The 25328-nt window shown below is 47.2% G+C and overlaps 2 protein-coding genes across 3 annotated transcripts in view; both read left to right on the forward strand.

Annotated features, from left to right (window-relative positions):
• Positions 1-1085: 1085 nt before the first annotated feature.
• Positions 1086-11997, forward strand: LOC125693125 (P-selectin-like). The gene is made up of 19 exons (XM_048944627.1): positions 1086-1201; positions 2720-2761; positions 2882-2979; positions 4584-4967; positions 5039-5146; positions 5309-5491; positions 7073-7258; positions 7377-7562; positions 7700-7885; positions 8004-8189; positions 8327-8512; positions 9103-9288; positions 9423-9608; positions 9737-9922; positions 10377-10562; positions 10686-10808; positions 11206-11236; positions 11545-11636; positions 11751-11997. Exons 1-18 carry the CDS (start codon positions 1086-1088, stop codon positions 11597-11599), a joined length of 2814 nt encoding a protein of 937 aa, XP_048800584.1. The 3' UTR covers positions 11600-11636; positions 11751-11997.
• Positions 11998-12111: 114 nt separating this feature from the next.
• Positions 12112-25328, forward strand: part of ATF6 (activating transcription factor 6) — a 72030-nt gene continuing 58813 nt past the window's right edge. The window contains exons 1-9 of one of the 2 annotated variants that reach the window (XM_048944914.1): positions 12112-12244; positions 12356-12432; positions 13873-13969; positions 14279-14373; positions 14889-15018; positions 15167-15373; positions 17825-18045; positions 23643-23828; positions 23936-24027. In XM_048944914.1, coding sequence (XP_048800871.1) covers positions 12175-12244; positions 12356-12432; positions 13873-13969; positions 14279-14373; positions 14889-15018; positions 15167-15373; positions 17825-18045; positions 23643-23828; positions 23936-24027 — 1175 coding nt within the window. In that variant the 5' untranslated portion in view covers positions 12112-12174. The remainder of the gene's footprint in view (positions 12245-12355; positions 12433-13872; positions 13970-14278; positions 14374-14888; positions 15019-15166; positions 15374-17824; positions 18046-23642; positions 23829-23935; positions 24028-25328) is intronic. The other variant, XM_048944913.1, reaches the window with a different exon arrangement.

Genomic DNA, 25328 nt, shown 5'->3' on the forward strand with positions numbered 1-25328 from the left:
CGGGCTGCCTCCGGATTTCCTGGCAGGAGTACAGGACATTGTTTGCTCCGGGGGTCTGGCACCAGCCCGAGGCAGGGCTCTGATGGCTGAGAGCATTCATCCGCTCGTTTGCATGGCTCTTTGCAGAGCTGCATGGCTGCAGAGCCAGATCTGCTGGAGAGAGAGCCAGAGTAAGGGGAAGGGAAGAGGCAGAGGGAGGCAAAAACGTGCTGGGGAGACAGGCAGCAGAATCCACCTCTGGGCTTGCCCTCTTGAAATAAGAAGACTTCATTAAAGCATTAAACCAGACTGTTGCAGTAGCACTGGTGATGTCTGGGGGACACAAGGCAGTACCATAAGGTCAATGAGTAGGGCTGCGTGGGACAGGATGCCCCAGGCTGCACTCACCCTGATAGGCAGGGCCACTTGTTTACTGCTCACTACACTGGCACTGAGATAAGTTTCCATTATCTCCACCCCCACCATCCTGTTTGGCAAATCTTTACCCATGCCTGGCACATGCTGCTGCAGCCAGGCAACAGGAGCCAGCCTCAGGGGTGCACAGATGGCAGTGATGCCATGTGGCTCTCTCTCCCTCTGTTGCAGGGTGAAGGCACAAGGCTGAGATCTCCAGGGTCAGAGAAATGGCTCTGATGGGTATCAATAGGGCAAGGGGGACACGGTGTGGTGGGCAGGGTCCCCAAACCCCACTGCACCTCGCAGCCAGGGTTGTTTCACCTTGGGCATGCCAGGGACATTTGGGGAAATCCCCATCCTGGTTCAACAAATCAGTACCACCATCTCGCCCTGCCCTGGTTGGGGTGATATTTCAGTAAACATGTCTTCCTGTGGCTAACCTGTTATCACTTTCAGATTCTGAGAAAGATTGTACTGCATGCCACACTGCAGGGGCACCAAGGCGAGATGCACTCAGAGGCACCTCCAAGCTCGGGACCACTTTGGGGACAAAAAGCCCCCATGGTGGCACTGTGGAAAGGGAGCCATCCCCAGCCCATGCCCAAAAGGTGCCTCCAAAGCATCCTGGCTCAGTGTAGGGACTGGAAATGGGGTGGCATGGGAGGAAGGAGGGAGCAGGGCTGCACCCGATGACTGCACCCTTTGGGGATGCCCCATGTCTCCATGCCCTGGGGAATGTAGGAGGTGCCCAGGAAGGTGCCTGTGGTATCACCAGAGGCAGCTGCTCCAGGCAGGCTGCGTCAGGGTGAGTCGGTTCCTCTGCGGTTTGCAGGGAATATTGCTCAAGGAGAGGAGAGGGTTGTACCACACAGCGATGGGGCCTCTGCCAAAAACAAGAGCAGTGTGCATGGTGAGGGGCTCCTTCCAAGTGGCAGGGGAGCAACCCACTCAGTCTCGTGATGCCAGAGGAGCCTGCAGGATCCCTATGAGGAGCATGTGCCGACGCCTGCCCAGAAGCTGGCCCTGGAACACCAGCAAGTCAAAACAGGATTATCCCCCAGATTATCTAACTCCTGGGAGAGCTGCAGAACTGATTGCAATCCTCCTTCCCCTCTGCCATGTGTATCCCTCTCCTCTACATGCAAAGCATCACCCCTGGGTTCAAGGCTGCATCCTTCCCCTTGCAGTGGCCACCTCCAGGTCTCAGCCAGTTCACTTCTGCTTTTACAGCACCAGGGACTATTCATAGCAACAAAATGCAATATTTTTTTTCTGTTGTTCTGCCCCACTGTGCCCTGTACCAGCAGAAGTGAAACCAGCAGGGGCACAGCCCATTTTCCTCCCGCCGTCCCCTGGGGCCAAGCATCCAGCAACATCCCTCTGACTGTCCTAGTGCAGCAGCAGCTTCATCCCTCTCAGGGGACCATGGCTTCCCGAGGTGTCCCCCTGCCCATCAGCCACCCCTCAGCTTCTCTGCCCACTGGGATGTCATTCCCTGTCCCAAGCACGGGAGCTGGTAAAGCAAATGCTGCTGGGTTACTGCATGTACAGAAAGAGGGAGAATTGCAGTAGAACATTTTGCAAGGATGATGACAAAGAATGGGAACAGAATTTCATTTACATTGGCCAGGCAGAAAGGCACTGTAATGAGTTATGGATTTCGTAGATGGGTTCCTCCTTTTGTGTTGTATGAGTCCCACTGGAGCATTACTTATTTCTCTGGAACTGGAATGTGCATGTGACCCAAAGGGCTTCTGCCTTGGCTTTAACTGGAAGTGAGCGGAGCAATTCCTGCAGAAAACCTTGCGAAAATGATACTACTTAGAACTAGAATATGTGTAAAAATAGGTATATGGTGATACACCTGTACACAACAGGCACCTTCCTGAAGCACTGGTAGATGTTCATAAAGGACATTTAATGGGGGGAAGTTCCCCTGTCCCTTTATGACCTTTCTCATAAAGATTTAAAAAAGCAGAAACGGGAAAATACATTGTGTAACTAATTGGTCTTGAGTGGTATCCGGGAGCCACGCACCACACTCCTGCTCTGCCCGGTGCAGGTCCACACACCTCATCCTGCTCTGTCCTCCCTTCACTGCTGTCACTGACATGGTGGGTTGGAGGGCTCTGGGTGGCCGCACACCAGGCTGGGCCTTCGTTGGGGTCTCAGTCTCCAGCTGGCAGCAGGTTCCTGGAAGTGGGGAGCGCAGCTGGGCAGGATGCGGGCTGGCAGCAGGGCTGGGTCAGGAGGGGAAGAAACTGAGGGGAGGGAGTGATGCTCTGTGACTTTGCAGGAAGCGTGAGTAGCGCTGCCTGCCCAGGGCAAGGGCCAGGCACAGCAGGCACCCTGCAGCACCGGCGTGGTAGGTCTGCCTGCTCCTTCCTGTGGGGACAGCTGGGGTCTGCTCGGGTAGGGGGCAGGGAAGGTTGTGAGTGGGTACCTTGCAGTTGGCAAGGATGCATGCTCATGCCCTTCTCCCCAGCACACAGGGCACCACTGTGGGACAGCACTGCGCTCGGAGGATGTGGGCTCTCGGCTCTTGTGGCGTCTGCTGCCTGGGCATCACTGTCTTCACATGTGGTAAGGTGCCACCGTGACCCTGAGGGAAGGGGAAACTGGAGAAGGGCAGCAGAGTTATTTTGGGGGCCCAGCAGACACTTGGCTTTGGTGCCTGCAGGATCTTTGCTTTGTATACTGGCACTGCAGGGGGAGAGAAATGTACTCTGTCCTAAAAATCCTGTGTGGTCTGGGTCCATTTAGAAAAGACCTTTCGCAAACCAGCAGAAGAGCAGAGGCAAAAGTAGAAGTGTCAGGAGGAGACTGAGATTTAGTTCTGCAAGGAAAACAAGAATACAAATGCATCTTGAGTGCTGCAAGCACTGTGCCACACTGCACAGGGCAGGAGGCATGGAGCTGTCTGTATTGCTAACAGAACCCCGGTGGGGCTCAGCTCAGGTGGGTGGGGGAGAGGTGAGACAAGACTGAGCATACGGGGCTGCATGAGTTGGAAGAATGAGGCAGGAGTGTGTCTGCATGACAGGTAGGCTGTAGATTTGCTCCCTGGTCTTTCCTGGGATCTGGTCCTTTTTGGGATTCTTAGGAGAGGTGGTAGGGGCCAGGGCAGGCTCCCAGCAGTTGCCCTAAGTTTATGCCCTGGTAGCCCTAGGAATTGAGAAGCTGGGCTGCTTTTGGGAACACATTTTTCTTGGTTTTGTTTAACAAAACAGGTAGTTGGATCTTCCACAAGGAAAACCAGACAAGCTGTAGGGATTTTGCATAGGAAAATGTATGATAACTGGCCTAGCTAGAGCCCTAATTATATCTGTGAAGCCATGTATTTGTATTTAATCTGCAATGCCTAGACCTTTGCCTTCACAATGAAAGTGTAAGATGTGCTCTCCCGTGACAGGGTACCTCAGGCCTGTTTCTTGGAGTGACTTTGCTCCCCACCTTGCTTTGGGGCTGCTTTCTGCAGCTGTGGGCATACCTGCTTTAAGGAGAAGGAAGGAAGCTTTTTTTTTGGGTGGCAAAAACTTCTTGATTACATCAAGTTGTGGTGGGAAACAGAAGCAGTATTTCATCAAAGTGCCTTCCACTTCTGGGCGTGGGTTCCAGTTAATCTGGGCTTTGCCTTCCCTGGTGAGCATGGCCAAGACATGAACTGCTTTCTGCAAGGCTGTGTTTTGCAATGCAGTGTTCTGCAGCAATTTGGGCCACCTCTGGATAGTGGATGCAGTATGGCATGAGGATGCTTTTGGGCATGGGGGCATGCTTGGTCTTCTTTCTTGTGCAAAACTGACCCTCCTGTAGAATTGTAAATTAAATAAGGTAGGGAAAACAACTAAACAACAAAACCACACGTGTGGAGCAATTTTACATTTGTAGAAGGAAATGTGTTTTAAGGAACTCTTTGGGAGACCTTTATGGTGAGGGGAGCCCCAGCTCTTTCCTACCTTCCTCATTTCTCTGCTGCCCCTCTACCCCAGCATGGTTTGTTCTGCCATGCCAGATTCTTACACATCTCTGTGTACCCTCTTTGAACTGTTTTCATCTGCACTTCCCCTACTTTTTCCCTCTGGTTGCTGGTGGCTCTTGGCTCTGGTACCAGCCTCAGGTCCCCCAACCCTGTTCCCAGACCTGCACTGTCTTCCTGCAGCAATCCCAGACCACATCCTCTCCCGCAGGCATGGTGATGCAGGTGGGAGCCTGGACATACTATTACAGTGAGGAGGACTATGAGTGGGACGATGCCAGGACATACTGCCAGACGTTCTTCACCGACCTGGTGGCCATCCAGAACAAGGAGGAGATTGAGTACCTCAATCGCACCCTGCCCTATCATGGCAAATACTACTGGATTGGCATCCGCAAGCTGAGAGGTATCTGGACCTGGGTGGGCACCAAGAAAGCACTGACAAAGGAAGCGGCCAACTGGGCCACTGGGGAGCCCAACAACCGCAAGTTCAACCAGGACTGCGTGGAGATCTACATCAAGCGGTTGTCAGAGGCAGGCAAGTGGAACGATGAGCCTTGTACGAAGAAGAAGAAGAAGGCACTGTGCTACAAGGGTGAGTGTTGAGAACATGGGGAGGGCTGGGAGCAGGACAGGGCACCCTTTGATGATGGTCAATGTGCACAGTCTCCTGCCAGCCCCTGATCTGTGGCCTGCATGGTGACTGTGTGGAGGTCATCCAGAGCTACAAGTGTGAGTGTCACCCCGGCTTTGAAGGGGACAAGTGTGAGAATGGTGAGTACCCAGCAGGCTCTGCTTGGGACTGAGTTGCTTGTCCTGGATGGTGCTTGGGGCTGTATATCCCCCAAATACCCCTCTTTTGTTGGAAAGCTGAAGCCCCAGCAAAGAGCATGGGTCTCTCATGCTGCTGACAGGCTGTGGCTGCATCTCTCCTAGCTGTGCAGTGCCCCATACTTGAACCCAGAGGAGCATACATGAACTGCAGCCATCCGTTTGGAGACTTCAGATATAACTCCACCTGCACCTTCTGGTGCCCAGAAGGGTTTGAACGGCAAGGTGCGGATGAGCTGCAGTGCCTGGCTGATCGGCAGTGGTCAGCGGAGACCCCCACATGCACAGGTAGGCACTGCCATGGTCTGGGGCTCTGGAGTGTGGCACTGATGCTCAGCATCACTCCCACAGTGCATTCTGGTGTGTAGATGAAGCAAACCCTTGCAATTTCCCGCATGAGGATGCTCACTCCCTGTTTGTGTTGGGGTACAGCTGGTGTCCTGGTACCTCCATCATGCTAGAGGCACTGACTGCTCCTTGGGAAGGTGCTGGGTGCTTCAGAAGGACTTAAAGAAGAGAAATGGGAGCTGTCACATGGCTGGGGGAGGGGTGCACCCTGCCTGGGTTGGGCAGAAGGGCAAGAGGCGGTGCTTAGGGTGGAATAGGGCAGGCAGGAAACCACTGTGGGGAGAAAGCCACAAAAGAACTGAGCTGTGGTGTGTTATGCAGAGAAAGTCTTCCTGTTGGTATCTTGAGGGCTTGTAGCTGCTGGTGTCCCAGAGGCATTGAGCTGTTTTGGCTTGGGGTTTATGTGGAGTCTTGCTCCATCTGCTCTGTATAACAGGTCTACGTGTGGTTACAAGGGTGTGACAAGACCTGAAGCAGGTACAGGACACAAAGGGGTATCTCCTGTATGGACAGCCCTAGCAGTACACACACTTTTAAAACTGGCAGCGCTAATTGCAAGGCAATCTCCTAGTGAGGCAGTGTTAGGCAGGCCAGTGGTCCAGGGATTTTTGCAGCTAAGGGAGCAGGCACCAACAGCTGATGTGATGTCATTTTTGTGGAAGTCCCCCCATGCACCATACAGCAAGTTGCCCTGACCTTTCCTGCCCCTGGCTTTCCAAGTTCCCACATCTTGTTTTCCAGAGCACAGCTCTGTTTTTTCCTGCTTGATGTATGATGGATTTTTCTTTTCTGCAAATAATCAGCTGACTTGGTTGCCAAAACTGATAACAAAGCTGTTAGTGAGCATTGACAATTTGGTTTGTTCCAACACCAAGCACAGGCTCTGGCTGCAGCAGGGTTGGACATGCCCTAGGGCACTACGGGGACATGGGATGACATGGCTGTGCTCACCCCATCCTCACCAGCTCTGCCTGCATCTGGTTGTAGCTATCACCTGTCCTGCAGTGGTGGATCCTAAAGGAGGCTGTGTCAACTGCTCCCACTCACATGGAGACTCTGCCTTCAACTGCATGTGCATCTTTTCCTGCCAGGAGGGCTTTGAGAGAACAGGATTAGAGAGGCTGTGGTGCATAGCTGAGGGCGCCTGGTCAGGCTCCCTCTCTTATGGCAAAGATAGAGCCAGTGTGCCTGGGTGCTGGGTTGGGAGGTGGGCATCCTGTAGGGAAACAGGCTCTGTGTAAGATGCCCATAGTCTTCTGCCATGGAACTGTGATCCAGAGTGTGCCAGGGATAAACCCGGTCCTGGTACAGCAGCAACTGCTTCTCATGTGGAGCAAAAATCACTGTACCAACACAGCTACTGCTGTGCCCAAGAAAGTGAGGCTTGCCATCTGCTATTGAGGTAAGAAAGGAAGATCAAAGACTTGCCACCTCAAATTTGGGTTTATTAGGTTGGGATTAAACACTAATCCCTACATTCAGTTCCACCCAAATCCTGCCCTACGACCTGTTCTCTTGCAGCTATCACCTGCCCAGAGCTCAGAGCTCCAGAGCATGCAGAGCTGAACTGCTCCCACTTTCATGGGAACTTCGCTTTTAGCTCCATCTGTGACTTCTCCTGCCAGCCAGGGTTTCAGCTCATGGGGTCACAGAGTCATGAGTGCATGGCCACGGGGAACTGGACTGGAGACATTCCACGTTGCAAAGGTAGAGATGCTGCTAGAGCTTTGGGATGACATTAGGATGTTCTTCAACCTCTTAGTCCCAGCAGTTCAAACCCACAGTAACCCAGTTCCTGCTCGAAGTGTGCCTCTTCTCCCTGCAGCTGTCACCTGCCCAGTACTTAGTGCTCCAGAGCATGGAGAGCTGAGCTGCTCCCACATCCATGGAAACTTCACCTTTGGCTCCACATGTGACATCTCCTGCCAGCCAGGGTTTGAGCTCATGGGGCCAGTGAGCCATGAGTGCACAGCTATGGGGACCTGGACTGGGGACACCCCACAGTGCAAAGGTAGAGCTGCTGGTAAAGATGTCACTGGCCTGAGATTGGCTCTGGGATGTTCTCAGCTGCATTAGCCTTCTCATCCCAACAGCTGAGCGTTGCAGCTCCCTGGCTCCTGCTTAAGATGTGCTTCTTTTTCTTTTCAGCCATCAGCTGTCCAGTTCTCAGAACTCTAGAGCATGGAGAGCTGAACTGTTCCCATCCCCATGAAAACTTCGCTTTTGGCTCCATCTGTGACTTCTCCTGCCAGCCAGGGTTTGAGCTCATGGGGCCAGTGAGCCATGAGTGCACAGCCATGGGGACCTGGACTGGGGACACCCCGCAGTGCAAAGGTAGAAATGCTGCTAGAGCTTTGAGATGACATTAGGATGTTCTTCAACCTCTTAGTCCTAGCAGTTCAAACCCACAGTAACCCAGTTCCTGCTCGAAGTGTGCCTCTTCTCCCTGCAGCTGTCACCTGCCCAGTACTTAGTGCTCCAGAGCATGGAGAGCTGAGCTGCTCCCACATCCATGGAAACTTCACCTTTGGCTCCACATGTGACATCTCCTGCCAGCCAGGGTTTGAGCTCATGGGGCCAGTGAGCCATGAGTGCACAGCTATGGGGACCTGGACTGGGGACACCCCACAGTGCAAAGGTAGAGCTGCTGGTAAAGATGTCACTGGCCTGAGATTGGCTCTGGGATGTTCTCAGCTGCATTAGCCTTCTCATCCCAACAGCTGAGTGTTGCAGCTCCCTGGCTCCTGCTTAAGATGTGCTTCTTTTTCTTTTCAGCCATCAGCTGCTCAGTGCTCAGTGCTCCAGAATACGGAGAGCTGAACTGCTCCCACATCCATGGTAACTTCACCTTTGGCTCCACATGTGCCTTCTCCTGCCAGCCAGGGTTTGTGCTGATGGGGCCACAGAGCCGTGAATGTATGGCTAAAAGAACCTGGACTGGGGACACCTCACGATGCAAAGGTAGAGCTGCTGCTAGAGCTCATAGTGTCACTGATATTACCACAGGGCTGCCCTGTGCTGTCCTCAGCCTGTCAGTTGTCACTCAGCAGCCCCAACACCACATGCACACACAGGCCCATGATTCTCACCAGTGTCCCCCTCCACAAATGGTGACAGCACTGGTGCCTGCAGCACCACTGCATTGCATCAGCCCTGAGCTTTCAGGGTGAGGGCCATGCCCCCAGCTTGCCCTATGCCTGCATCCAAAAGGCAGCTCCCAAATCTGTTGTGCTGTTCTGTGCACTCCTGATACTCTGACACATGCTGGCACATCACTGAGGTGCTGCCATCGTGTCCCAGTAGTGAAAATCCTCTGTCCACAATGGCCGCCTCAAAGAGTTGGCACTGACAGCCCTGCAGAGCAAGGAACTGGGTCTGCCAACACTTCCCTGTCCAGGCATTAACACTCCTTGAGACCAGAACGCCATCCCCTGCACCTAGCAGGCACAGTCTGAATTGACCTAGAACTTCTGGGTTCCCCATCTCCAGACATGGAGATGTGCTCCTGCCAGCATGAACAGGATCTGCCCTGAGACCTGCTCTCCTTGCAGCTGTCACCTGCCCAGTGCTGAGTGCTCCAAAGCATGGAGAGCTGAACTGCTCACATCTCCACGGGAACTTCACCTTTGGCTCCATATGTGACTTCTCCTGCCAGTCAGGGTTTGAGCTCATAGGGCCAGAGAGCTGCGAGTGCACAGCTATGGGGACCTGGAGCAAGAACATTTCACAGTGCAAAGGTAGAGCTGCTGCTAGAGTTTGGGGTGTAACTGGTATGGGGATGGCATTAGGATGTTCTTTATCCTCTTGATCCCAAAAGTTCAATCCCACAATTACTTGGCTCCTGCTTAAGGTGTGCTTCTTTTTCGTGTAGCCATCACCTGCCCAGTGCTTGGCGCTCCAGAGCATGGAGAGCTGAACTGCTCCCACATCCATGGAAACTTCACCTTTGGCTCCACATGTGACTTCTCCTGCCAGCCAGGGTTTGAGCTCATGGGGCCAGTGAGCCATGAGTGCACAGCCATGGGGACCTGGACTGGGGACACCCCGCAGTGCAAAGGTAGAGCTGCTGCTAAAAGTGCCATTCACCTGGAGTTCACCTTGGGATGTTCTTGGGTCTCTCATCCCAAGGATGAAGTCTAGCAGTTCCCTGGCTCCTGCTTGAGATGTGTTTCTTTTTCTTTTCAGCCATCACCTGCTCATTGCTTACTGCTCCAGAGCATGGAGAGCTGAACTGCTCCCATGTCTATGAGAACTTCACCTTTGGCTCCATCTGTGACTTCTCCTGCCAGACAGGATTTGAGCTGATTGGACCACAGAGCCGTGAGTGCATGGCCACTGGAACCTGGACTGGGGACACCTCGCAATGCCAAGGTAGAACTGTGGTGGTCACCTCTGCTCCTGGACTGTGTACCCTGATGAAGAGCTGCCCCTTCCCCAGGATATATCCCCAGTCTCTCCTCTGGGAGATAGAGGAGCTGAGCCCTGTGCACTCAAGCGGTGCAAGTGGAATGGAGCTGTGTAAGGATGCAGTGATGGTGCCCCCATTGCTGCCTTTATCCTGACACTTTCTGTGAGTCCAGTAGGGCTACGCACAGCGAATACGTAGCATCATGAGGAGGCAGACTCTCTGAAATCTCCAGTTCTTCTGAGAACTGCCAGGACACTGCCCACTGCTTTGTGCTAGCAGATTGCTTTCCCCAGAATCCCTTTTCCCTGAGCACCCCAGCTCATCCCCTGCTCATCCCCTGGCTCTCTAGCCCCTGTGCCCTCATTCCATTGCCAACAATTCTGTCTCATCAGTGTTGCTGCTGTGCTCTACCTGCAGCCATCAGCTGTCCAGTGCTGGATGCCCCCAGCCATGGCCACCTCAACTGCTCTCATCCACATGGGAACTTCACATTCAACTCCACTTGCAGCTTTTCCTGCAAAGAAGGATTTATCCAGATGGGAGCAGAGATGCTCAGGTGTTCAGCCACAGGGAACTGGACCAGGCATCCCCCAGTCTGTGAAGGTATGGTGGGGCTGTGCTTCCCAGCCTCCTGCAGTACATCTTGAGGCTGGAGGAGGCACCTGGCATCTTTGTCCCTGTGGAATTCCTTTGATAACAACCTGAGTGTTTGTGGGCCTTTTTCAGAGGATTCTGCTGCTTTTTTGAAACAAGTTCTGGTTTACACCAGCACCAGTGCCCTGGCAGCAATTGGCCTTGTGCTTTCCGGAACGCTCATCGCCTTGCTTGCCAAGCAGCTCAGCGACAGAGGTACTGAAACACCTGTAGCCAGGGGGTGCTTTGGCTAGGGACTCTCAGACCAGGTGGTTACAGAGCCCCAAGGAAAGAGTGTTGATCAAAAGAATTTATAGATGTGACTGTCTCAGTCCACGTCCTATGTGCTGTGGGTTGGTCCAATCCAGCAGCATCTCCCTGGCCCTGGGTCCTGCTGAGAGCATCAGCCACAACTTGGGGGCAGAAACAGAAAAATGCCATCATTGTTGAAGGGGCAAAAGGCAATTATTCCAGGATAAGATGGAATGGGGTTGCGTGACACATTTGTTTTGCTTTGTCAAATCCTACTGCTGCTTCTCAAACCTTCACTAAAAAGATCTGACTCTTTCTTTTGTATCTGCACTCTCCATGGACACTTCAACTCCGCTTTCAGAGGAGAAGAAGAAGCTCCTGAACCCCACCAGGTAAGATTTGTACTTGGCAGGAGTGTCTCTAACTGCAGACGGGTGGATATCATCGTGGACCCCTCCCTACTACCATCACCTCTACCTGCATGCGTGAAGCTGCCTGTACAGCAGTAGGAGCATAGCTACGGGCTGATGAGGCTGTGCCAACTGGTGTGCTTCAGAATACAAGGATTCTTCAAGGAGTCTCTGCAGAGTGCAGCCCCTGGGGGGAAATGGCTAAGACATGAGTGCTTTTCTCATGCAAGCATGATGTTTCCTATCTTTTTTTTCCCCCCCAGCTGACACTCTTTATGTTTTTTTCCCAGTGACCTGGGGGCACCAGGCATCTTCACCAATGCAGCCTATGACTCCACCTTGTAAGGTGAATGCCAGCACAGTGCTTGCAGCACATTGGAAGGTGTGCATAAAAAATCCACTGCTTCTGGGCAGCACGTGGGCTTATCTGGATGGAAAACTCAGGGAGCATAAGCCCAGCCACCTCACTTGTGTCACTCCTCCTATCTCACTGCAGGCAAAGTGGAGCCAGAAGCACTGCCCCCACCAGCACCGAGCCCTGACTGTACTTCGCATTGCCCTGCAGACACTTGCTGCCTGCTGGCCTGAAGCTGCACTCAGGGGCTGGGAGGGCAGAGCTGTGTACCTGCCCTAGTCTACACCCACGCGTGGGCAAGGCCGCTAAAGAGCAGCAGGGACGTGGAAAAGCGGACTGTAGCCCCCCTTCCGTCCCCGGCCTGCTGCTGGGGCCGGGTCCGTGCCAAAGAGCTCTCAATAAACGCCTTTGCCCTCCACCGGGGTCCGCGCGTGCTCCATGGGAGGTGGTCACAGCTTGGGGGCGGAGCGCGTTGGGGCGGGCCTAGTATGTCCTTCTGGGGCCGCCGTAGGGGGCGGGGCTTCTGCCGGAAGTATACGTGTGCGGGAGTAGGAAGCCGGAAGCGATGGCGGCGGCGAAGGCCGAGTGGGAGCCCATGGGGCTGCTGCCGGCGGCGGGGGGCGGCCTCGACTGGGGTAAGAGCGACCGGGAGGGGTTGGTGACTGGGGATCCGGGACGGGCGTGTGGCCGGGCGGAGCTCGGCTCCCTGCTCGGCACCCGGTGCTGAGGCCGCTATCTCCCCGCAGAGACAGTGCTGGGCGAGGAGCTGGGCGAGCTGCTCGGTGCTGCGGAGTCGCGGCGCGCCTCGAGGGACGAGCCCGACGTGAGTATCGGCGGGCCGGGGCGCTGGGGCGAGGGGAGAGCGGCGCTGTGGGGCCGTGTGGCCACGGCTGGAGGGCGTCACGGGCACCTGCGGGCCGGGCGGGGCTGCCCGTCCCTTTGTGAACTGTCAGTGGCACGGCGGTGGGTTTGGAAGTCGCGTCTAAAGGCACTTGTTTGTCTGTTTGAGGGTTTTCTCTTCAACCTTGACTCCAACGCAGCAAATTAAACCCTGTGCTTTTCGCTGTGTGGTCACACCTCCTTCTGGCTCTGCCCTGGGGCATTTGCCTCGTGGATTTCCCACTCTCTGTGCCTCTTTCTGCCTTCCCTCTGTCTGTTGTGGCCTAACACACAGCCTTGTGCTATCCCACATTAGTCCCGGGTAGTATGAGCATTCCTACAGGAATTGTAGGACAGGCACAAGAGAAAACTTGGGAACTGCTGGATTGTGTGAGGCCAAGCCATCGCTTTTCAGCATATTAGCATCAGTTACACATGGGAGACTCTTACTGCACAGCTTGAGCGGTGGCTTCTGCTCATTCCTTTTCCTGGCATGCTCTGATGAGCTTTTTCTTCACCCTTGCCTGCAAATATCCATTTTTGTGTGATCTGTGGACTTTCTGAACCACCGTTTATGAGGCAAGCTGAGAATTTAAAGGAAGATATGTTTTCAGGAAAGGTTTTAGCAAGTAAATCCTACCTGTGTATTTATATAAACTGTATGTACAGTGTTAGAGAGCACTCTGTTTTTTGTGCTGATAGGAATGTTACATTTTGATAGAGAGCTGAGGTTTAGCAACAGGAAAATGTGAAGCAAAAAGATGGCTGTTGTTTCAAGGGCTGTACAGTAACTGATGTGTAGGAGGTGATTTTATTCTCCTTTTTTTTTTTTTCCTGTTGGATTGTGGAGCCAGTGTCTCTGGTTTTAGAAGGTGGTGATGTCAGTTCATTCAAGTGTAGAGAGGCCTGATTCATCTCTGAGATGGTCAGTATGTTCCTGAGCAAATCACTCCTTGTGTCTCTCATTCTCTCGTTAAACTGATGCTGACACTATTTTCGTTTACAAGGTGCTTTGAGATCTGATGATGAAAGAGCATTACTCTTCCATTGAAGGTGAAGGAGAGTGATGGCAACGAGTCACCAATCCTGTAATTTATTCAAGGTGGTTCAGTGACTTCACTTAGAACTTTTGCTTTACAAATGACTGTCAACACAATGGTAATTAATGGTATTCTTGGACAGAAATGCTCTTATCCTACAACTCCAGGCTTTAAAAGAAGCCTCATCTCATGTATTCCAGTTCAGAATGTCCCTCTTAAGGCTGTATTCTTAAGGCAACTGAAGTGATAGTCCCTTTGCTTGTCCAGAAACATAAGAATGAGAACATAACAGCTGGTGGTCTCATTGTATATTGCCTTCTTCTCTTGTTTCTCTTTCTGAACAGTCATTTCAGGAAAATGATCTGTGTAACTTTCATTTTGACTTGGATTTGATGTCCTGGGACTCAGACCTTTGGAATATTACAAGCCACTCTTATTCAGGTAACTTATTAGCTAAATTTTGCAGGTATGACAATTCCATCCTGCTCCACAAGGGTGAGCTGTTACAGCTTTATGGTACTGGTAATTTTTGTGGCACTATTTGATCTAGTCCTATGGTGAGAAGTTATGCTGTGTTTCTGTAGCATGGGTACAGCTGGTAGGAGCTGCCCTACAATCTAAATATCTTTAATCTCACAATTTTCTGCTGTGTCTTGCTTTGGGAATTAAATAGCTGGTATAGAGTGATGTTCTTCACTGATTTCCCCTTGTAAAGAACTTGTACAGAGAAAAATTCTTTATCTTTTGCAGATGCAAATGTGAAGACTGAGCCCTTATCACCAGCCCCTTCAACTTGTTCCGTCCCTTCTCCATCATCTGCGGACTCTCCAGTGCAGAATGTGCCTGTATGCAGAAACCTCCATGTAACATAGATAGCAAGATTAATTCAGGCCCAGCTGAGAGAAGCAAAAAAAAAAAAAAAAAAACTATTGATTTATCTATCTGGTTAACTTCATAGCATAAAAAGAAACTAATTTTTATTTTTTTTTTCAACCCTTGCAAAAACTACTTTCCTTCAATTATGTTTTCCTTCTTCTAGTCCTGTAATCCATTCCTAAAAAAGCATGTTCAGTTCTGTTTCCTCAGTTGTGCTTATTGACCTGTTTGCCAAACAAAATACCTTCTAAAGGTGTCTGAGTCTAGCAGTTGCTGGTCTCTCCACCCTTTTGTTCTGCTGATGTAGAGTGGTGCTGCTTTGGTTGTCAGTGGCACTTGGCACTGAATAAGATAGCAAAAGAAAGCGTTTCTCCTGTTTCCTTCAGTAGCAACACCTGTGATGAAAGACGGTTGTACTCTGAATTTCTTGTAGTCACTTTTATCTATTTCTGAAGTAGTAGTCTCATCTACTTTCTGTTTGCAGGATGATATGGATTTCAGCTGCAGTTCCCAGCTGTCTCCTATCTCCCTCTACTGCAAGAGCTCCAGAAGCCCTGCGTCCTCTGAAGGAGATGCAGAGAAGAAACCGATTGTTGGCATCACTTCTCGGTCCGGTACGAGAGATTGAGTTACTTAGATTCCACACCTATAGATACATCAGTTTTAACAGATATAGATGGACAATACCAAAGGCCACGTTATCTCTACTGAAATTTTTCACTTTAGAATTTCTGATCCAACTCAGTCTCTTTCTTTTCCTAGCGAATAATTCTGTGAAGACTCTGAAGAAATGTGGTCAGACAGCGTCTAGGCCATCAATACAACCAAAGCCTCTTTTGCCTGCTGTACCTGAGGCTCAAGCTAACATTGGCATCCCAGCTAAAACAATCATTATTCAGACGCTTCCAACACTTGTGCCACTGCCAAAGCATCAGCCAGTTGTTAACATCCAGCCAGCACCTCCCAAAGGTAGGTGAATTGTCATCACGGAGCCAAATCCTGGGGGTAAACACTATGTCTGTTAGGGATAGTCTCTAGATTGAAGTTACATGTGGCAGGTGAAACAGGAAGGGTAGGAAAAAAGAAACAGGAGGGGTAGGATTAAGAGAAGAGTGATGCATGCTTTGCTGAAAAAGCTTCATGCTAAGAAAACAACCTAAATTCTCTCTTATGTAGCTGTGTGAAAAACATCAGGTACCTGAACATTGTGTGGAATAGAAGACAAAAGAGGTTATCCTCAGCATTAGGAGTCATGAAGATAAAGCTGCTGATCTGGATGGATCTCTAGGAATCTTTTGCTCTGTTCTACTTGTGATTGGCAAGTGATGCATAAGGTTAATCCAGTTGTACTCTGTTTTATCCAAAGGAAGATCAACAGAGTCAGTAAGGATGGCTGAATGAAACTTGAAAACATGGGAAGGAGGAGTAAGCCATTTTCACCCATGTGAAACATAAGTTTATGGCTTTTTATATAACTAAATAATATTAAATAAGCTGTTACAAAATCTGCTAAAAGTTATGAGAGTGGTGTTAGGAGTTAGAGTACTTCCTTAAAACTATAAGCTGATGATAACAAGGTCAGATTTCCTGTCCATCTGTATGTTTTCATTCCTCCTGTTACTCTGTAACTGGTTTATTTAAGCCTGGGTCTTCATTTCAGAATCCTGAGCATTATTTATTCTTCTGCCAAGAGAGCAGGAACATTACTTGCATTGCAGAAATAGTCAGATGCAGTTGCTTGTTTCCACCACCTGATGGCTGCATATTCTTGCAATTGACTACACAGCCGATGACTGGGAAGGAAAGGAGATAAATACATTCAGTGAAAGTATCTAGAAATTATTTTAATAGTGAAAAATTTCTTTCTTACTAATTGCTCAGCCATCAAAGGAACTAAGCCATGGCTGGACAGGCTGACATTTGTTGCAACATGCTTAAGGCTGATGGTCTACTTAAAACAGGTCAGCGCAGTCAGCGTGACCTAATTCTTACTGTCTGATGTTCCAGCTGATAAAATACCATCTGGAATAAGGGATGTTGGAGGTACACATTTTTTTTTGTTATACAGTGGTACAGCTTCTTTTCCCTGAGAGCAGCTTCTATGAGGCAGTAGAGGTAAAGAACGTATTTACTTTGACGGTGCACTTTAGAATTCTTTAGTGCTATTTCTACCACAAAAACCATAGGGATTTTTTTCATTATTAAAAATTCTCTGCACGTGGCAGGAGCTGCCAGATTAAAATGTGCCATTAGTTTCAAGGAGTGTGAAGAGCGATACCTTTATAGGCCTTTCCATGAAAGCTTAGGAGAAGAAAGCACAATGTTAGACCATCACATGTTCTACGTATAAAAAAATTGTTGGAAGTATCTCAAATTTACCATTTGAAGTTGTTGAGTAGGATAGTGCAAACTTACTGTGCCTTTTAAGATCGTCTGTGCAATAAGGAGACCTAATCCTATACCTCAAACATAAGACCTTGGAGTGCTAGGTAAATGACTTCATCTTCCAGAAAGTTGGCTAAGTGTTGTAGTACAGAGTCGTGCATATTGATTGGAATGTCAGCTGGAATGTGCTGCTTCTAAAAGGCAGCCAGGTCATCTTGTTACAAAGGATTAAAGAGATGTTCATGTGCTTTCATGCAAGAAAATATTACTCGAGCACCTGCTTGAGTTAAATGTAGTTCTTGGACTGAAATTTCTTGGATGTGAGTGTTCTTAATTCCATTTCAAAGCTCTTTGGAAATTACCTCATTTTTTCTGCTTGTTTTTCTTTATGCTCTGTTCAGTCTGTGCATAATGTTTCTAATATATAGCAGTACTTTTTTTTTTTTCCAACAACTTGGTCTTGTCTTGTCTTAGTGTGAGTTGAGACATTAGCTTGTGTTTTGAAACTGTAACTTCGTTCTTTCCTGTTCATCTTTTTTTTTTTTTTTTAGTATGAGTCACTTCTGTGTAGTAACATTTCCTCTGAACAGAACAATAAAATAGAGATGGACAAAAGGGAGAAGAAGAATTAAGATGAACTAGTTAGGTTCCTTGATAAAGTTGCTTTGTGTGTTTCAAGCATTAGCAGTACTGAAACAAGTAATGCTTCTAAAAAGAGTTGATTTCTTTTAATTTTTTTTTTTTTTTAATTAAATTTGAAAAGCCATTAGGTTTTGGGGGAGAGATTGATTTTAATGGATTTCTTTAGTAGGCATAGTTTTGGTTTGCAGGATAGGGTAAGGTTAAGAGCCACGCAGACTAGTTATGAGGCTTTTTTCTTTTCCCCTGTGGAGTATACTAATGCTGAAGATGAGTAGCATGGATCAGGGGAGCAAGACTTCCTACCAGCTGTAACACTGTTGCCCTATAAACGGATCATATACAAATCCATGTCACGTCATACACTGAGCACTCACGTTTGTTCTTGTGTTCTAGGTCAATCAGTGGTGCTTCCCCAGCCTGCAGTGGTACAGCTGCAGGCTTCTGGGGTGCTACCTGCCTCCCAGCCAGTCATTGCTGTCACAGGAGGAACCACGCAGCTGCACAATCACACCGTGAGTGCACTGCCTGCGACTGCTGCGAATGGCTCAGCAAATGGCAAAATCACAGTGGCTAAACCCTTGCTCCAAAGCACCACACCGGCAGTGGGGCTGGATGTAAGTACTGGTTGTGTGATGATAGCCAATAATCAAAGTTTGGCATTAACCAGCTTTCAGTTACCTGCATACCGAATGTTGTACGACCCCCAGGGCACTTCAGAGTTTTTTGTTGAAGGAAGGTGCGTTTGGGTGAGGATACTGAAGCTTCTTATTTAGACTCTCAGGGTGTTGTTCTTTGCTGTAGTGTCCCAGGCACAATTACTGTGAGCTATGCCCTATTGCATCTCAGTGTGGGGGAGAAAGCAGTGTCCATCCGCAGGGAATTTTGCAGTATTGTGACCCACTTACCTGGCAAGGATCATAAGTTTCACAGTGCTGTTCAGCTGGCAGCAGTTCAGTGTGGCTTCTGGCAGAGGTGCTCAGTCATTAGTATTTCCTAAGGACACTCACTCACCATCTGTTCTGCCTCTCTTTCTGAAATAACTTTTGTGAGAGCTGTTATTAAGGCAATTAATTTTATGCCTCTAAAGTGAAGAAATCAACAAATGTGAATGTTGAGGAAGTTGTTCTTTACGAAATTCCAAAGAACATGGGACAAATAAAACTGGAGCGACCTTAAATAGCTGAAACTTAATAAGGTGTGATATGGAATACTTAATGTTTGAAGTCTTTAACCCCTGTTCTCAGCAGGCACAAATTAGCATTGCTGTACTAACGGTAAGTTAGCCGTGCTGACTATTAGCTGTGTGTTCATTTGGCATTAATGCAGAACAGAGTGGAAGTGTCAAACTGGTTGGATAACTTTCCAATGCATTAATTATTTAGTAGCTCAGACTCATTCTTCTATCCTTTCTTCAGCAGCGTCACACTTTGCAAAAGAATTTCCATCCCAAATGGCCTATTTCTGCTATCAAGAACTGTTCCCATGCACAGAAACAAGCATTGTTCCCAGTTTTAATGCAAATAAGGCGCAGGTTCTTCAGGTGTTTTCTTTTCTGCCTAAAGCTGTTCTCTTCTAAATTTGGAACTTCAGTTAGACCTTGGATCCAAATCTTCTGGAAAAAGAGTTCCATCTTTGCTTATGAAGCAGAACTTCTTCTAGGGGTTTATTCTTGAATAGTCGAACCCTTACATAGTTTTCTTGCTGGAAAGCATACCTGTCTAGGTGAAGAGATACTGTGCAGTAACAGGCACATTGGCTGTGCTGGACCAAAACAATTAGATTTGTGTAACTGTGCAAGAGAACTGCATTAGTATTTTCAGATTGTCTCACAGGCTTAATTTAAACTTGCAGGACTGTTTTTCAGACACTTACCGCACATTTTTGAGCACTGATATCTTCTCTCCTTTAACTGAGAGAGCTCTGCTGTGTTTGTCATCTTTGTATTAGTGTTTCAGATATTTGCTGTTGAGAGTCCTGTTCTTCATGTCAGTGAGCCTCTGTAGTGGACTCTGACTCAGCAAAGGACTTGGCATAAATTTGAGCAAAGCCATTGTTACAGCTTAACTTAACAAAGTGGTGATATGGTTTGCAGCACCTTCTCATCATGCAGTTTGTTTGAGTTTCCTCTTGCACACTTGCCTCATTTTCTTCTGCATAACTGTGTACCATTTGTTCTGCCTGACGTGCCACCTTGGCCACCAGAAGTTTCAGTGCAGGACACTGATTCTCACTGAGGCATGTGCCTTCTTTGAAAGGCAATTTTTGTACAATTTCCTAGCAGCTCAGAATTGTGCTGCTGGTCACGCTTGATGGTCAATTTTTTTCACTTGTTATGTTTGTGTCTGAGCTGCATTTTTTTAATTAAGAAAAAATTACTTAAGTCAGAAGCCACACTGCAATGGAAACTTAATTGTTAATTTTCAAAAGGCAGCGGGAGGTCAGTTAGAGGACATTATTAAATAATAATAGCTAGATATAAAAAGCCAAGCTGAAGAACTCTGTCAGCACTCATTAGATTTGTGGCTCCCTGTAACCACAATGAGTATGGCATCTTGCCACTGTGTTAAAAATGAGGTTTAATTGACAAAAGCTCCTAATTGTCATTACACTTCATATCTATGTCTGTGACAGTCCATAGTCAAGTATATAGCCTGGGTAATGGTTGGCTATGTTTTATATGATGGTTGTGTGGGTATTTCCACCTAAAGAAGTTCTAAGGAGGCAATTTTAAGACTTGGTGTCAGCCTAAATACTGGTCTTACCTACATTTACCAAAGCACAAAAAAAAAACAGCTGCAGCTGCTCTTTGATACATATTGTGAAACAACACTTTGAAGAAGAACAAATGTTCCCGGATACAGGCAGCATCAATGGAGTTAAAACATCTTGCAACTGCTGTAGACACCATATGTGGTGTTCAGAGCTGCACAGATGTAGCTGTCATATGAGCTCTCTAACACATGTTCTTGTTTGCTAATCTAAGCAGATGTTGCAGGATAAAAAGAAACACTGCAGAACTTTCTTTTGGGTTTAAGAGGGATAAGCTATGAACTTAACACTCAACCCTTCAAATGGATCAAGCTAAGATTGGTTGGTGCTAATATGTGCTTGTGAGGGCCCTGAGTGGTGCTCATCCTGGTGGGCACATCTAGGCAGCTTGCCAGCAGCAGAGGAGTGGAAGGCTTTCATTGCAGTCATTCTTCACTAGGAAACTGGCGAAGAGCTTTTCACTACAAAATTGCACAAAAGACATGCTGCCTCTGCAGGCCACTCTGCCAGCTGGAGGAAAGAAGCTGTTAAATGAAAAAAAGGGTTGCTGTTCCTTTTGTAGTTAAATGGTATGAGATACAGGCAGTAGGCGTGCAAGGGAGTCCGGCTCAGCTGTGTGCTTATAGACCCTTCTCATGTTTCCACTCTAGTGAGAAAGGGTTCAATTCTAATTCCTCATTTTGTTGCTAATAAAAGATATGATTGTGTGAAATTCCTCAGTGTAAATATGTATTTCTGTTAAAGAATCCCATTTTCTGTGCTGTGCATTGGGTAACTTCAATATGAGATAGACTCTTAAGTTGTGTTCTGTTGAGTAGGAGACAAAATGTCCAGATCTTTCAACAGAATAGAGAAATGCTTTTATAGGTTTTGTATTTCTTGCATTTAAGACGTATTTTCAAAGGCAGCAGCTTTTATAAGTTGAGGTAAGAAGCCAACAAGTGTAAAGCTGAGGTGGTTTGGGCTTTCAGCTGTGTTAATATTCCCAGTGTGTGTACCCAAAACCCTGGGGAGGGCTGTTAATTCTTGTCATTAAATTAACTTTTACCCAGTGACGTGTGCTGTCTTCTAGCAGGAATATGTAATTGTGTGCCACACAGCTTGCATCCAAGTGGAGGTTACATCTTGCTCAAACTTTGCAATCCTATTTTGAGGTGGCAGAGTTTATTTGTAAAAGTGCATGAGTTTTGCAACAGGCCTTTCCCTTCTCTTTACAACATCTGTTGTTTTGTTGTTTTTTTTTTTATGTGATGGTGTAATTTTTAGAGCTGGGAAGTAAGAATTTCATCACTGATTAGTGTTTCGTTTTAATGCTGTTGTTTTCCATTTACAGTCTGTGTCCCCTGAGAACCAGAAATTGTTAAGTTAGCAGAGGTGTTCGGTACCTTGAAGTAGAGCTGAACACAGCTGAAAAGTAATATTGTTTGAGCTGTCTGTCATTATGAACTGGTTCCCCCTCTTTCTTTTGATTATCAAAATGCTCAGCAATCACTGTGTTTGTGTTGGTGCCAAGCCAGCTGTGTAGTGCCTGGTGCTGTACTGCTTCCAAGTTTAAGCACTGCTGTTATTTCACTCACACAGCTCTTTCCACTTCCTGCATCAGAGTTAGGTAGGAACAAGTATGCAGATAGGGTTTGCTCCCTGTGAAAAGCCAGGCAAGTACTGGAGGGTTGGCCAAGGAGCCTGAGGTATTTTAGGGATTGTTTGCTAAAATAAAATGAATCAGGGACAGAAATAGTTGTTTATCTGTGGAAGCTTGAGTCTAAGTGAGATTAATATGTTATTGACTGACAATCAGTTATTGCACATGGACCTTGGATCGTACAGGACAGAGCTGCTGTTCATGATGGTGTTTGGAGAACACTGATTGAAGGAGGGCAGTTGAGATAAAAACCACCTGTAATGTAGCAGGTAGGGATGGAAACAGCAATTAGAGGTACCTTTTAACATACCTCCAGTGTACGAACACTGTGCTGCTACCTTAACTCCAACATTTCTCCAGGGGTTGGGTAGATTTACCAGAGGTTCCAAATACTAAAAATGAAAGTCTGTGTAGTAGTGAGTAATTTTAAGCAAGTATGCAAACAAGAATTGGTCATCTTTGTTAAACTTCAGGATGTAAAACCTCTTTAAAAGAGAGAGGAAAGTAACGGTACTTGTTTGGAGTATCACACAACTCAGAAAAGCCAAAGCTGCTACATGAACTCATGCCTTGTTTTTTCATCTCTGGGTAGCCGAAGTGATCCTGGCTCCAGACTGGTATGTGTTATGTATTCCAGTCCTCAGTTAGCCCAAATCTTGTTTTTATTTTTTTCTCCAAAAAAAAGCTTTTCTATGTCTCCAGACGTTTGCTTACGTTAAGTATTGTAGCATTACAAAATTCATCGCAAATTCTTCTGGTTTTAATAAAACAAAAAACACAGTTGCCATTGCTGATCTGTGTGGAAAAGGAAACTTGCAGAGTAGCCTTTGAGCTTGGAGTTTCAAGTTGTTTTGTGTAGCTCTGCCATATCAATCATCGTTGTCTTTGTCAGCAGCGAGGTGCCTTCAGTCTGGGTCGTCCCACTCTGTGCAAACCACAAAATGACTAAGTGGTAAATGAAGATAGATTGTTCTGCTTCAGAAAGGCAGCAGAGTCACCAAGGCTGCTGGGAGATAGGGAGGAGTGCCTTTGAACTGTCCCTGTCTGATCTCACAGTCTGAATGTCTGCTAGTAGCTGGAGTGCATTCTGTGCTCTCCTGGAGTGTATTTGCTGATTTGGCATCATCCAGAAGGAATCCAGTTTGTGTGCTGTTGAACGCTGCTGAGTGAAATCAAGCATATTAAGTGGAGTGATTAGGAAATTTGAATAAAAAACACTCTTGTTATATAAATTAAAACGTTAATGTAAGATGCTCCCAGTATATGCCATATAATATGTATATGCTTGATGCACATAGCTGATCTCAGACTGCATATTCTATAGTATTAAAAACTGTATGACAGAGCTGGAAAAAGTGCAGAAGCAAGTGTAGTCATTACGGAAATGGCTTCCATTCAGGAGAAACCGAAAAACTAGGACTTGGGAAAACAGCTGATTGTAGCTCTTATATATTACATGTTGAAGTGAAGAAGTTCTTGCTGCCTTGCAGACCTATAGATACGTATTTACTTTGTTTTGGTTGATTAAATCAGACTGCTGTTTGAATGTACTTGGTGTGTCCCCTGCAAAGGCTGAGAATGCAGCAGAGAACAGAGATGATGCAGGACTTGTTTAGTTTAATTATCTGTGAGCTGCAACTCTTGGAGATGTACCATAACTTCTGTGCTAAACACGTTGGCTGATTTGAGGCAGGATGAGAGATGCAAGACTCTTGACAAAGTAGAGGAGCGGTAATTATGTATGAAGTAGAGGCACTTGTAATTGCATGCTATTAACAGGACTCTGAATTGCCTCTCTAGATCAATGTGTTGAGAAGACAGCAGCGCATGATCAAGAACCGCGAGTCAGCCTTTCAGTCACGAAAGAAAAAGAAAGAATACATGCTAGGGCTAGAGGCCAGGCTGGAGGCAGCCTTACTGGAGAATGAAAAGCTCAAGAAAGAAAACAGCACACTGAAGAGGCAGCTGGATGAAGTGGTGTTAGAGGTAAGTGGCTGCAAGGAAGGTCTGACTGTAATGAAATAAGCATAATTTGGTTTGTTTCACTTCTGACGTATCTTTGTGTCGCTTCTCTCTTGTTTTTTCCTTTCTAGAACCAGAAGCTCAAAGTATCATCTCCCAAGAGAAGAACCTTATGTGTGATGGTGATACTGGCTTTTATAATGTTGAATTACGGCCCACTCAGGTAAGCTGCCTAGGAATTCCTCTTAGCCATATTCCTGATATAGTTGCTTGTCGTTATAGTTAGGATTGAGTTTACTGTGATTTTTGTTTGAATTTTTAGTGTAGGCAGTGTTGTGTTTTAAAGCCTTGAGCTGGTAGACTGTCTTCTGTCCTTTAGGCTTCTCATGCCAGTGGCAGCTCCATCTGTATAATGGGTCTTCTTTTGGAATCTTCCTCAGCAACAAGACCTGAATCTTGTGCTTCTCATTTCTCTTGAGCTTGGCGTTTTGTTAACCAGTGCAGTGCACAGCATTTTGCTTTGTTTATACCTGAACAGATTAAAGACCTGTATTGAGAATCCTTTTATAGTTGAGAGCTTTGGGAGCTCATTTGTTTATTTGTACCCATGCTAATCTCAATACTACTAATTCAAGCTGCTACTAGCACCCAGTGCAGGAAATCCCACTGTTCATCCCAGTGCTTTGCAGTTCTGTCCATTAGGTGTGAAAAGCTATGATTTTCCCTTTATTCTTGTGCTATGGATCTGGTAATGATGTTCTTCTCTTTCCCTCCAACAGCTTTTAATAGTCTTGAAGGCTATTTCTTTTCTCCTTATAATCCTTTTTGTATTTGTTTTGTCTTAAGTATTTTGTTGTGAAATTTCAAACCATGCAGATTTATTTCCTCTTATTTATGCATACCTGCCACTAGAGAACAGCTAGACTCATGAATATATGAGTCTATATATGTATATAATATACATAAATCAAATTTTGAGCTTTTCTAGCTCCAATGTCTCTGAATTGAGATGCTACCAAGCTGTTACTGCCTTGTCTCCAGATCGGCCAAGGTTCTGACAAACATATTTTTTTAACAAGTTAACTGTTATTTTTAAGCTAGGAAGTATCTTGGGCTAGTTGACTGACTCTCTTTTTGAACTGTATCACTGTGGCAGAGAGGAATGAGAGCAGCAAAAAAATGCTGTGTTGTTTCCCACCTGTTTTACCATCCCGTGGAAGAGAGAAGATTAAAAGGAGATGTTTGTTGCTTGTCACTGTATTTGACCTGACTGACTTTAGAACGTAAGGATCTTTTATATGAAGTCGATCACTTTTTCAAAAGAGGAGGGGAAGGATATTTCAGTAGATTCTTAGTAGTCAGTAATGCCTCCATTTGTCCTTAAAGCCCGTGTCAGACTAAAGGAATGAGATGGGCTAAGTCTGGAGGAAGGGTTTGTTTCTGTCCCGGATAAACTTCTGAAAGGTTGGTGTTTTGTATTTTAATAATGTTAGTAAATTTGGTAAAGATGTAATTACTTTTCAA

This window comes from Lagopus muta, chromosome 5 (genome assembly GCF_023343835.1).
Source record: "Lagopus muta isolate bLagMut1 chromosome 5, bLagMut1 primary, whole genome shotgun sequence".
Lineage (NCBI taxonomy): Eukaryota > Metazoa > Chordata > Aves > Galliformes > Phasianidae > Lagopus > Lagopus muta.